The sequence below is a fragment of the Oncorhynchus tshawytscha genome, linkage group LG13 (assembly GCF_018296145.1).
Source record: "Oncorhynchus tshawytscha isolate Ot180627B linkage group LG13, Otsh_v2.0, whole genome shotgun sequence".
In the NCBI taxonomy this organism is placed as follows: Eukaryota; Metazoa; Chordata; class Actinopteri; order Salmoniformes; family Salmonidae; genus Oncorhynchus; species Oncorhynchus tshawytscha.
In genome coordinates, this window is record NC_056441.1 from 31,671,830 (window position 1) to 31,685,486 (window position 13,657).

The 13,657-nt window shown below is 50.7% G+C and overlaps 2 protein-coding genes across 2 annotated transcripts; both read left to right on the top strand.

Moving 5' to 3' along the window:
• Positions 1–2,340: 2,340 nt before the first annotated feature.
• LOC121838945 (mucin-5AC-like) lies at positions 2,341–5,561 on the top strand (the record flags this gene model as incomplete). Its single annotated transcript, XM_042294913.1, has 3 exons — positions 2,341–3,155; positions 3,681–3,749; positions 4,131–5,561. Coding segments are annotated over exons 1-3 (2,244 nt in total), but the record flags the coding sequence as incomplete, so codon positions are not given.
• A 1,486-nt stretch (positions 5,562–7,047) lies between these two features.
• On the top strand, positions 7,048–13,019 carry LOC121838946 (mucin-5AC-like). The gene is made up of 7 exons (XM_042294914.1): positions 7,048–7,056; positions 8,042–8,181; positions 8,900–9,027; positions 9,431–10,745; positions 11,366–11,512; positions 12,215–12,448; positions 12,584–13,019. Exons 1-7 carry the CDS (start codon positions 7,048–7,050, stop codon positions 13,017–13,019), a joined length of 2,409 nt encoding a protein of 802 aa, XP_042150848.1.
• The last annotated feature ends 638 nt before the right edge of the window (positions 13,020–13,657 follow it).

Below are 13,657 nucleotides of genomic sequence, written 5' to 3' on the forward strand. Positions count from 1 at the left end.
CAACTGACGGTCCGACAACAAACACACCTACTACGACAGCTACAACTGAAGCTCCTACGACCACTACAATGACAACTGCAGCTCCTGCGACAACTGGAGCACCTACTATGACCACTGCATCGACTACTACGATAACTGTAGCTCCCACAACAACTCCTTCTGCAGCTCCTACGACAACTGCAGCTCCTGCGACAACTGCAGTTCCTACGACAACTGCAGTTCCTACGACAACTGCAGCTACTACCACAACTGCACCATCTACGACAACTGCAGCACCTACGACAACTGGAGCACCTACAACGACAACTGCAGCACCTACTACGACCACTGCAGCGCCTACTACGACAACTGCAGCTCCCACAACAGCTACCTCTGCAGCTCCTACGACAACTACAGCTCCTGCGACAACTGCCGTTCCTACGACAACTGCAGCTACTACGACAACTGCAGCACCTACGACAACTGCAGCACCTACGACAACTGGAGCACCTACTACTACAACTGCAGCACCTACTACGACCACTGCAGCGCCTACTACGACAACTGTAGCTCCCACAACAACTACTTCTGCAGCTCCTACGACAACTGCAGCTCCTGCGACAACTGCAGTTCCTACGACAACTGCAGCTACTACGACAACTGCACCATCTACGACAACTGCAGCACCTACTACGACCACTGCAGCGCCTACTACGACAACTGTAGCTCCCACAACAACTACTTCTGCAGCTCCTACGACAACTGCAGCTCTTGCGAAAACTGCAGTTCCTACGACAACTGCAGCTACTACGACAACTGCACCATCTACGACAACTGCAGCACCTACGACAACTGGAGCACCTACTACGACCACTGCAGCGCCTACTACGACAACTGTAGCTCCCACAACAACTACTTCTGCAGCTCCTACGACAAATGCAGCTCTTGCGAAAACTGCAGTTCCTACGACAACTGCAGCTACTACGACAACTGCACCATCTACGACAACTGCAGCACCTACTACGACAACTGCAGCACCTACTACGTCCACTGCAGCGCCTACTACGACAACTTCTGCAGCTCCTACGACAACTGCAGCTCCTGCGACAACTGCAGTTCCTACGACAACTGCAGCTACTACGACAACTGCAGCACCTACAACGACAACTGTAGCTCCCACAACTACTTCTGCAGCTCCTACGACAACCTCAACTGCAACACCTTCTACAACTGCAGCTCCTACAACCACTATCACTGCAGCAACTACTACGACAACCACAACTGCACCTACTGCTACAACCACAACTGCAGATCCTACTACAACATTAGTTGTAGTTTCAAGCACTGCAGCAGCTGAACCTGCAACAACTGTAGGTCCTACTACAACAAATGTAGCTCCTAAAACAGCTACAACTGCAGCAACTACTACAACTGAAGCTACGACAACAACCACACCTTCCACTACAGCTACAACTGACGGTCCGACAACAACCACACCTACTACGACAGCTACAACTGAAGCTCCTACGACCACTAAAATGACAACTGCTGCTCCTGCGACAACTGGAGCACCTACTACGACCACTGCAGCGCCTACTACGACAACTGTAGCTCCCACAACAACTACTTCTGCAGCTCCTACGACAACTGCAGCTCCTGCGTCAACTGCAGTTCCTACGACAACTGCAGCTACTACGACAACTGCACCATCTACGACAACTGCAGCACCTACGACAACTGGAGCACCTACTATGACAACTGCAGCACCTACTACGACCACTGCAGCGCCTACCACGACAACTGTAGCTCCCACAACAACTACTTCTGCAGCTCCTACGACAACGGCAGCTCCTGCAACAACTGCAGTTCCTACGACAACTGCAGCTACTACGACAACTGCAGCACCTACGACAACGGCAGCACCTACGACAACTGGAGCACCTACTACTACAACTGCAGCATCTACTACGACCACTGCAGCGCCTACTACGACAACTGTAGCTCCTGCGACAACTGCAGTTCCTACGACAACTGCAGCTACTACGACAACTGCACCATCTACAACAACTGCAGCACCTACGACAACTGGAGCACCTACTACGACAACTGCAGCACCTACTACGACCACTGCAGCGCCTACAACGACAACTGTAGCTCCCACAACAACTACTTCTGCAGCTCCTACGACAACGGCAGCTCCTGCGACAACTGCAGTTCCTACGACAACTGCAGCTACTACGACAACTGCACCATCTACAACAACTGCAGCACCTACGACAACTGGAGCACCTACTACGACAACTGCAGCACCTACTACGACCACTGCAGCGCCTACAACGACAACTGTAGCTCCCACAACAACTACTTCTGCAGCTCCTACGACAACGGCAGCTCCTGCGACAACTGCAGTTCCTACGACAACTGCAGCTACTATGACAACTGCAGCAACTACTACAACTGAAGCTACGACAACAACCACACCTTCCACTACAGCTACAACTGACGGTCCGACAACAACCACACCTACTACGACAGCTACAACTGAAGCTCCTACGACCACTAAAACGACAACTGCTGCTCCTGCGACAACTGGAGCACCTACTACGACCACTGCAGCGCCTACTATGACAACTGTAGCTCCCACAACAACTACTTCTGCAGCTCCTACGACAACTGCAGCTCCTGCGACAACTGCAGTTCCTACGACAACTGCAGCTACTACGACAACTGCACCTACTACGACAACTGCAGCACCTACTACGACCACTGCAGCGCGTACTACGACAACTGTAGCTCCCACAACAACTACTTCTGCAGCTCCATCGACAACTGCAGCTCCTGCGACAACTGCAGTTCCTACGACAACTGCAGCTACTACGACAACTGCACCATCTACGACAACTGCAGCACCTACGACAACTGGAGCACCTACTACGACAACTGCAGCACCTACTACGACCACTGCAGCGCCTACTACGCCAACTGTAGCTCCCACAACAACTACTTCTGCAGCTCCTACGACAACTGCAGCTCCTGCGACAACTGCAGTTCCTACGACAACTGCAGCTACTACGACAACTGGAGCACCTACTACGACAACTGCAGCACCTACTACGACCACTGCAGCGCCTACAACGACAACTGTAGCTCCCACAACAACTACTTCTGCAGCTCCTACGACAACGGCAGCTCCTGCGACAACTGCAGTTCCTACGACAACTGCAGCTACTACGACAACTGCACCATTTACAACAACTGCAGCACCTACGACAACTGAAGCACCTACTACGACAACTGCAGCACCTACTACGACCACTGCAGCGCCTACAACGACAACTGTAGCTCCCACAACAACTACTTCTGCAGCTCCTACGACAACGGCAGCTCCTGCGACAACTGCAGTTCCTACGACAACTGCAGCTACTATGACAACTGCAGCAACTACTACAACTGAAGCTACGACAACAACCACACCTTCCACTACAGCTACAACTGACGGTCCGACAACAACCACACCTACTACGACAGCTACAACTGAAGCTCCTACGACCACTAAAACGACAACTGCTGCTCCTGCGACAACTGGAGCACCTACTACGACCACTGCAGCGCCTACTATGACAACTGTAGCTCCCACAACAACTACTTCTGCAGCTCCTACGACAACTGCAGCTCCTGCGACAACTGCAGTTCCTACGACAACTGCAGCTACTACGACAACTGCACCATCTACGACAACTGCAGCACCTACGACAACTGGAGCACCTACTACGACAACTGCAGCACCTACTACGACCACTGCAGCGCCTACTACGCCAACTGTAGCTCCCACAACAACTACTTCTGCAGCTCCTACGACAACTGCAGCTCCTGCGACAACTGCAGTTCCTACGACAACTGCAGCTACTACGACAACTGCACCATCTACGACAACTGCAGCACCTACGACAACTGGAGCACCTACTACGACAACTGCAGCACCTACTACGACCACTGCAGCGCCTACTACGACAACTGTAGCTCCCACAACAACTACTTCTGCAGCTCCCACGACAACTGCAGCTCCTGCGACAACTGCAGTTCCTACGACAACTGCAGCAACTACGACAACTGCAGCACCTACAACGACAACTGTAGCTCCCACAACTACTTCTGCAGCTCCTACGACAACCTCAACTGCAACACCTTCTACAACTGCAGCTCCTACAACCACTATGACTGCAGCAACTACTACGACAACCACAACTGCACCTACTGCTACAACTACAACTGCAGATCCTACTACAACATTAGTTGTAGTTTCAAGCACTGCAGCAGTTGAACCTGCAACAACTGTAGGTCCTACTACAACAACTGTAGCTCCTAAAACAGCTACAACTGCAGCAACTACTACAACTGAAGCTACGACAACAACCACACCTTCCACGACAGCTACAACTGACGCTCCTACAACAACCACACCTACTACGACAGCTACAACTGAAGTTCCTACGACCACTACAACAGCAGGACCTGCAACAACAACTGCAGCTCCTGCGACAACTGGAGCTCCTGCGACAACTGCAGCTACTGCAACAACTGCAGCTCCTACGACAACTGCAGCACCTACAACGACAACTGCAGCACCTACGACCACTATGACTGCAGCAACTACTACGACAACCGCAACTGCACCTACTGCTACAACTACAACTGCAGATCCTACGACCACTACAACAGCAACACCTGCAACTACTACGACAACTGCAGCACCTCCTACGATAGCTGCAGCTTCTGCGATGTCCAAAACAGCTCAAACAATGACAACTGCCGATCCTACAACAATATTTGTTGCTCTTACGACAAATATAACTGGAGAACTTAAAGCAACATCTGTAGCTCCTTCAACAATACTATATGTAGCTCCTACAACTACTACAACTGAAGCTCCGACAACAACAACAACTACTACGACAGCTACAACTGCAGCACCTACAATGACAACTGCAGCTTCTATTACAACTGCAGCACCTACTATGATAACTGCAGCACCTATTACGACAACTGCAGCACCTATTACGAAAACTGTAGCTCCTACAACAACTACTTCTGCAGCTCCTACGACAACTGCAGCTCCTGCGTCAACTGCAGTTCCTACGACAACTGCAGCTACTACGACAACTGCACCATCTACGACAACTGCAGCACCTACGACAACTGGAGCACCTACTATGACAACTGCAGCACCTACTACGACCACTGCAGCGCCTACCACGACAACTGTAGCTCCCACAACAACTACTTCTGCAGCTCCTACGACAACGGCAGCTCCTGCAACAACTGCAGTTCCTACGACAACTGCAGCTACTACGACAACTGCAGCACCTACGACAACGGCAGCACCTACGACAACTGGAGCACCTACTACTACAACTGCAGCATCTACTACGACCACTGCAGCGCCTACTACGACAACTGTAGCTCCTGCGACAACTGCAGTTCCTACGACAACTGCAGCTACTACGACAACTGCACCATCTACAACAACTGCAGCACCTACGACAACTGGAGCACCTACTACGACAACTGCAGCACCTACTACGACCACTGCAGCGCCTACAACGACAACTGTAGCTCCCACAACAACTACTTCTGCAGCTCCTACGACAACGGCAGCTCCTGCGACAACTGCAGTTCCTACGACAACTGCAGCTACTACGACAACTGCACCATCTACAACAACTGCAGCACCTACGACAACTGGAGCACCTACTACGACAACTGCAGCACCTACTACGACCACTGCAGCGCCTACAACGACAACTGTAGCTCCCACAACAACTACTTCTGCAGCTCCTACGACAACGGCAGCTCCTGCGACAACTGCAGTTCCTACGACAACTGCAGCTACTATGACAACTGCAGCAACTACTACAACTGAAGCTACGACAACAACCACACCTTCCACTACAGCTACAACTGACGGTCCGACAACAACCACACCTACTACGACAGCTACAACTGAAGCTCCTACGACCACTAAAACGACAACTGCTGCTCCTGCGACAACTGGAGCACCTACTACGACCACTGCAGCGCCTACTATGACAACTGTAGCTCCCACAACAACTACTTCTGCAGCTCCTACGACAACTGCAGCTCCTGCGACAACTGCAGTTCCTACGACAACTGCAGCTACTACGACAACTGCACCTACTACGACAACTGCAGCACCTACTACGACCACTGCAGCGCCTACTACGACAACTGTAGCTCCCACAACAACTACTTCTGCAGCTCCATCGACAACTGCAGCTCCTGCGACAACTGCAGTTCCTACGACAACTGCAGCTACTACGACAACTGCACCATCTACGACAACTGCAGCACCTATGACAACTGGAGCACCTACTACGACAACTGCAGCACCTACTACGACCACTGCAGCGCCTACTACGCCAACTGTAGCTCCCACAACAACTACTTCTGCAGCTCCTACGACAACTGCAGCTCCTGCGACAACTGCAGTTCCTACGACAACTGCAGCTACTACGACAACTGGAGCACCTACTACGACAACTGCAGCACCTACTACGACCACTGCAGCGCCTACAACGACAACTGTAGCTCCCACAACAACTACTTCTGCAGCTCCTACGACAACGGCAGCTCCTGCGACAACTGCAGTTCCTACGACAGTTCCTGACAACTGCACCATCTACAACAACTGCAGCACCTACGACAACTGAAGCACCTACTACGACAACTGCAGCACCTACTACGACCACTGCAGCGCCTACAACGACAACTGTAGCTCCCACAACAACTACTTCTGCAGCTCCTACGACAACGGCAGCTCCTGCGACAACTGCAGTTCCTACGACAACTGCAGCTACTATGACAACTGCAGCAACTACTACAACTGAAGCTACGACAACAACCACACCTTCCACTACAGCTACAACTGACGGTCCGACAACAACCACACCTACTACGACAGCTACAACTGAAGCTCCTACGACCACTAAAACGACAACTGCTGCTCCTGCGACAACTGGAGCACCTACTACGACCACTGCAGCGCCTACTATGACAACTGTAGCTCCCACAACAACTACTTCTGCAGCTCCTACGACAACTGCAGCTCCTGCGACAACTGCAGTTCCTACGACAACTGCAGCTACTACGACAACTGCACCTACTACGACAACTGCAGCACCTACTACGACCACTGCAGCGCCTACTGCGACAACTGTAGCTCCCACAACAACTACTTCTGCAGCTCCATCGACAACTGCAGCTCCTGCGACAACTGCAGTTCCTACGACAACTGCAGCTACTACGACAACTGCACCATCTACGACAACTGCAGCACCTACGACAACTGGAGCACCTACTACGACAACTGCAGCACCTACTACGACCACTGCAGCGCCTACTACGCCAACTGTAGCTCCCACAACAACTACTTCTGCAGCTCCTACGACAACTGCAGCTCCTGCGACAACTGCAGTTCCTACGACAACTGCAGCTACTACAACTGCAGCACCTACGAACTGCACCATCTACGACAACTGCAGCACCAACTACTTCTGCACGACAACTGGAGCACCTACTACGACAACTGCAGCACCTACTACGACCACTGCAGCGCCTACTACGACAACTGTAGCTCCCACAACAACTACTTCTGCAGCTCCCACGACAACTGCAGCTCCTGCGACAACTGCAGTTCCTACGACAACTGCAGCAACTACGACAACTGCAGCACCTACAACGACAACTGTAGCTCCCACAACTACTTCTGCAGCTCCTACGACAACCTCAACTGCAACACCTTCTACAACTGCAGCTCCTACAACCACTATGACTGCAGCAACTACTACGACAACCACAACTGCACCTACTGCTACAACTACAACTGCAGATCCTACTACAACATTAGTTGTAGTTTCAAGCACTGCAGCAGTTGAACCTGCAACAACTGTAGGTCCTACTACAACAACTGTAGCTCCTAAAACAGCTACAACTGCAGCAACTACTACAACTGAAGCTACGACAACAACCACACCTTCCACGACAGCTACAACTGACGCTCCTACAACAACCACACCTACTACGACAGCTACAACTGAAGTTCCTACGACCACTACAACAGCAGGACCTGCAACAACAACTGCAGCTCCTGCGACAACTGGAGCTCCTGCGACAACTGCAGCTACTGCAACAACTGCAGCTCCTACGACAACTGCAGCACCTACAACGACAACTGCAGCACCTACGACCACTATGACTGCAGCAACTACTACGACAACCGCAACTGCACCTACTGCTACAACTACAACTGCAGATCCTACGACCACTACAACAGCAACACCTGCAACTACTACGACAACTGCAGCACCTCCTACGATAGCTGCAGCTTCTGCGATGTCCAAAACAGCTCAAACAATGACAACTGCCGATCCTACAACAATATTTGTTGCTCTTACGACAAATATAACTGGAGAACTTAAAGCAACATCTGTAGCTCCTTCAACAATACTATATGTAGCTCCTACAACTACTACAACTGAAGCTCCGACAACAACAACAACTACTACGACAGCTACAACTGCAGCACCTACAATGACAACTGCAGCTTCTATTACAACTGCAGCACCTACTATGATAACTGCAGCACCTATTACGACAACTGCAGCACCTATTACGAAAACTGTAGCTCCTACAACAACTACTTCTGCAGCTCCTACGACAACTGCAGCTCCTGCGTCAACTGCAGTTCCTACGACAACTGCAGCTACTACGACAACTGCACCATCTACGACAACTGCAGCACCTACGACAACTGGAGCACCTACTATGACAACTGCAGCACCTACTACGACCACTGCAGCGCCTACCACGACAACTGTAGCTCCCACAACAACTACTTCTGCAGCTCCTACGACAACGGCAGCTCCTGCAACAACTGCAGTTCCTACGACAACTGCAGCTACTACGACAACTGCAGCACCTACGACAACGGCAGCACCTACGACAACTGGAGCACCTACTACTACAACTGCAGCATCTACTACGACCACTGCAGCGCCTACTACGACAACTGTAGCTCCTGCGACAACTGCAGTTCCTACGACAACTGCAGCTACTACGACAACTGCACCATCTACAACAACTGCAGCACCTACGACAACTGGAGCACCTACTACGACAACTGCAGCACCTACTACGACCACTGCAGCGCCTACAACGACAACTGTAGCTCCCACAACAACTACTTCTGCAGCTCCTACGACAACGGCAGCTCCTGCGACAACTGCAGTTCCTACGACAACTGCAGCTACTACGACAACTGCACCATCTACAACAACTGCAGCACCTACGACAACTGGAGCACCTACTACGACAACTGCAGCACCTACTACGACCACTGCAGCGCCTACAACGACAACTGTAGCTCCCACAACAACTACTTCTGCAGCTCCTACGACAACGGCAGCTCCTGCGACAACTGCAGTTCCTACGACAACTGCAGCTACTATGACAACTGCAGCAACTACTACAACTGAAGCTACGACAACAACCACACCTTCCACTACAGCTACAACTGACGGTCCGACAACAACCACACCTACTACGACAGCTACAACTGAAGCTCCTACGACCACTAAAACGACAACTGCTGCTCCTGCGACAACTGGAGCACCTACTACGACCACTGCAGCGCCTACTATGACAACTGTAGCTCCCACAACAACTACTTCTGCAGCTCCTACGACAACTGCAGCTCCTGCGACAACTGCAGTTCCTACGACAACTGCAGCTACTACGACAACTGCACCTACTACGACAACTGCAGCACCTACTACGACCACTGCAGCGCCTACTACGACAACTGTAGCTCCCACAACAACTACTTCTGCAGCTCCATCGACAACTGCAGCTCCTGCGACAACTGCAGTTCCTACGACAACTGCAGCTACTACGACAACTGCACCATCTACGACAACTGCAGCACCTATGACAACTGGAGCACCTACTACGACAACTGCAGCACCTACTACGACCACTGCAGCGCCTACTACGCCAACTGTAGCTCCCACAACAACTACTTCTGCAGCTCCTACGACAACTGCAGCTCCTGCGACAACTGCAGTTCCTACGACAACTGCAGCTACTACGACAACTGGAGCACCTACTACGACAACTGCAGCACCTACTACGACCACTGCAGCGCCTACAACGACAACTGTAGCTCCCACAACAACTACTTCTGCAGCTCCTACGACAACGGCAGCTCCTGCGACAACTGCAGTTCCTACGACAACTGCACCATCTACAACAACTGCAGCACCTACGACAACTGAAGCACCTACTACGACAACTGCAGCACCTACTACGACCACTGCAGCGCCTACAACGACAACTGTAGCTCCCACAACAACTACTTCTGCAGCTCCTACGACAACGGCAGCTCCTGCGACAACTGCAGTTCCTACGACAACTGCAGCTACTATGACAACTGCAGCAACTACTACAACTGAAGCTACGACAACAACCACACCTTCCACTACAGCTACAACTGACGGTCCGACAACAACCACACCTACTACGACAGCTACAACTGAAGCTCCTACGACCACTAAAACGACAACTGCTGCTCCTGCGACAACTGGAGCACCTACTACGACCACTGCAGCGCCTACTATGACAACTGTAGCTCCCACAACAACTACTTCTGCAGCTCCTACGACAACTGCAGCTCCTGCGACAACTGCAGTTCCTACGACAACTGCAGCTACTACGACAACTGCACCTACTACGACAACTGCAGCACCTACTACGACCACTGCAGCGCCTACTACGACAACTGTAGCTCCCACAACAACTACTTCTGCAGCTCCATCGACAACTGCAGCTCCTGCGACAACTGCAGTTCCTACGACAACTGCAGCTACTACGACAACTGCACCATCTACGACAACTGCAGCACCTACGACAACTGGAGCACCTACTACGACAACTGCAGCACCTACTACGACCACTGCAGCGCCTACTACGCCAACTGTAGCTCCCACAACAACTACTTCTGCAGCTCCTACGACAACTGCAGCTCCTGCGACAACTGCAGTTCCTACGACAACTGCAGCTACTACGACAACTGCACCATCTACGACAACTGCAGCACCTACGACAACTGGAGCACCTACTACGACAACTGCAGCACCTACTACGACCACTGCAGCGCCTACTACGACAACTGTAGCTCCCACAACAACTACTTCTGCAGCTCCCACGACAACTGCAGCTCCTGCGACAACTGCAGTTCCTACGACAACTGCAGCAACTACGACAACTGCAGCACCTACAACGACAACTGTAGCTCCCACAACTACTTCTGCAGCTCCTACGACAACCTCAACTGCAACACCTTCTACAACTGCAGCTCCTACAACCACTATGACTGCAGCAACTACTACGACAACCACAACTGCACCTACTGCTACAACTACAACTGCAGATCCTACTACAACATTAGTTGTAGTTTCAAGCACTGCAGCAGTTGAACCTGCAACAACTGTAGGTCCTACTACAACAACTGTAGCTCCTAAAACAGCTACAACTGCAGCAACTACTACAACTGAAGCTACGACAACAACCACACCTTCCACGACAGCTACAACTGACGCTCCTACAACAACCACACCTACTACGACAGCTACAACTGAAGTTCCTACGACCACTACAACAGCAGGACCTGCAACAACAACTGCAGCTCCTGCGACAACTGGAGCTCCTGCGACAACTGCAGCTACTGCAACAACTGCAGCTCCTACGACAACTGCAGCACCTACAACGACAACTGCAGCACCTACGACCACTATGACTGCAGCAACTACTACGACAACCGCAACTGCACCTACTGCTACAACTACAACTGCAGATCCTACGACCACTACAACAGCAACACCTGCAACTACTACGACAACTGCAGCACCTCCTACGATAGCTGCAGCTTCTGCGATGTCCAAAACAGCTCAAACAATGACAACTGCCGATCCTACAACAATATTTGTTGCTCTTACGACAAATATAACTGGAGAACTTAAAGCAACATCTGTAGCTCCTTCAACAATACTATATGTAGCTCCTACAACTACTACAACTGAAGCTCCGACAACAACAACAACTACTACGACAGCTACAACTGCAGCACCTACAATGACAACTGCAGCTTCTATTACAACTGCAGCACCTACTATGATAACTGCAGCACCTATTACGACAACTGCAGCACCTATTACGAAAACTGTAGCTCCTACAACAACTACTTCTGCAGCTCCTACGACAACGTCTACTGCATCACCTTCTACAACTGCAGCTCCTACGACCACTACGATTGCAACAACTACTACGACAACCACAACTGCAGATCCTACTGCTACAACCACAACTGCAGATCCTACTACATTAGTTGCACTTATGAGCACTACCCCAGCTGAACCTGCAACAACTGTAGATAAAACTGCTACAACTGCAGCAACTACTACAACTGAAGCTGCAAACACAACCAAACCTACTACGACAGCTACAACTAATGTTCCTACGACCTCCACAACAGCAACACCTGCAACGACAATTGCCGCTCCTACGACAACTGCAGCTCCTATGACAACTACAGCTCATACAACTGCATCTCATACAACAATAACTGTATCTCTTTTTACCACTACACCTGTAGCGCTTACTACAGCCACAACAGCAACACCTACAAATACAACTGGAGCACCTGCTACAGAAACTACAATTGCACCTACTACGACAACCACTACTGCAACTTCTATGATAACTGCAGCTACTCTGACCAATGTAGCTCCTACGACAACCAGAACTTCAGTTTCTACGACGAACACCACCTTAGCTCCTACGACAACAACGACAACTGCAACTCCTATGACAACGACAACTCCAGCACCTTATATGACAACCGCAACTGTAGCTACAGCAACAACTGTAGCTCCTACAACAATACTATCTGTAGCTTCTACAACCACTAAAACTGCAGCAACTACTACAACTGAAGCTCCGATAATAACCACACCTACTATGACAGCTACAACTGAAGCTCCTACGATTACTTCAACAGCAACACCTGCAACACCAACTGTAGCTCCTACGACAACTGCATCTCGTACGACAACTGCAGCTACTAGGACAACTGCAGCTCGTATGACAACAACTGTATCTCTTCTGAACATTACACCTGAGGTACCTGCTACTGCTCCTACTACAACTGTAGCTCCTACTACAACTACATCAGCAGCGCCTACGACAACCACTGCAGCTCTTACTACAACATTTGTAGATATTACAACAACTACAACTAGAGCACTTGCTACAGAAACTACAATTGCACGTACTACGACAACTGCAGCACCTACGACAACTGCAGCTTCTACGACAACTGCAGCTCCTACGACAACCACAACTGCAGCTTTTACGAGAACTACCACTGCTCCTACTATCAACAGCACCATAGAAGCTCCTACTTCCACAACCATAACTGAAGCTTCTATAACCACCACAACTGTATCTTCTACTATGACAACCACAACTTCAGCTGCCATAATGACAACTACAAATTTAGCTCCAACAATGGCAACTCCAGCTCTTACAGCCACCACCACCACTGTAG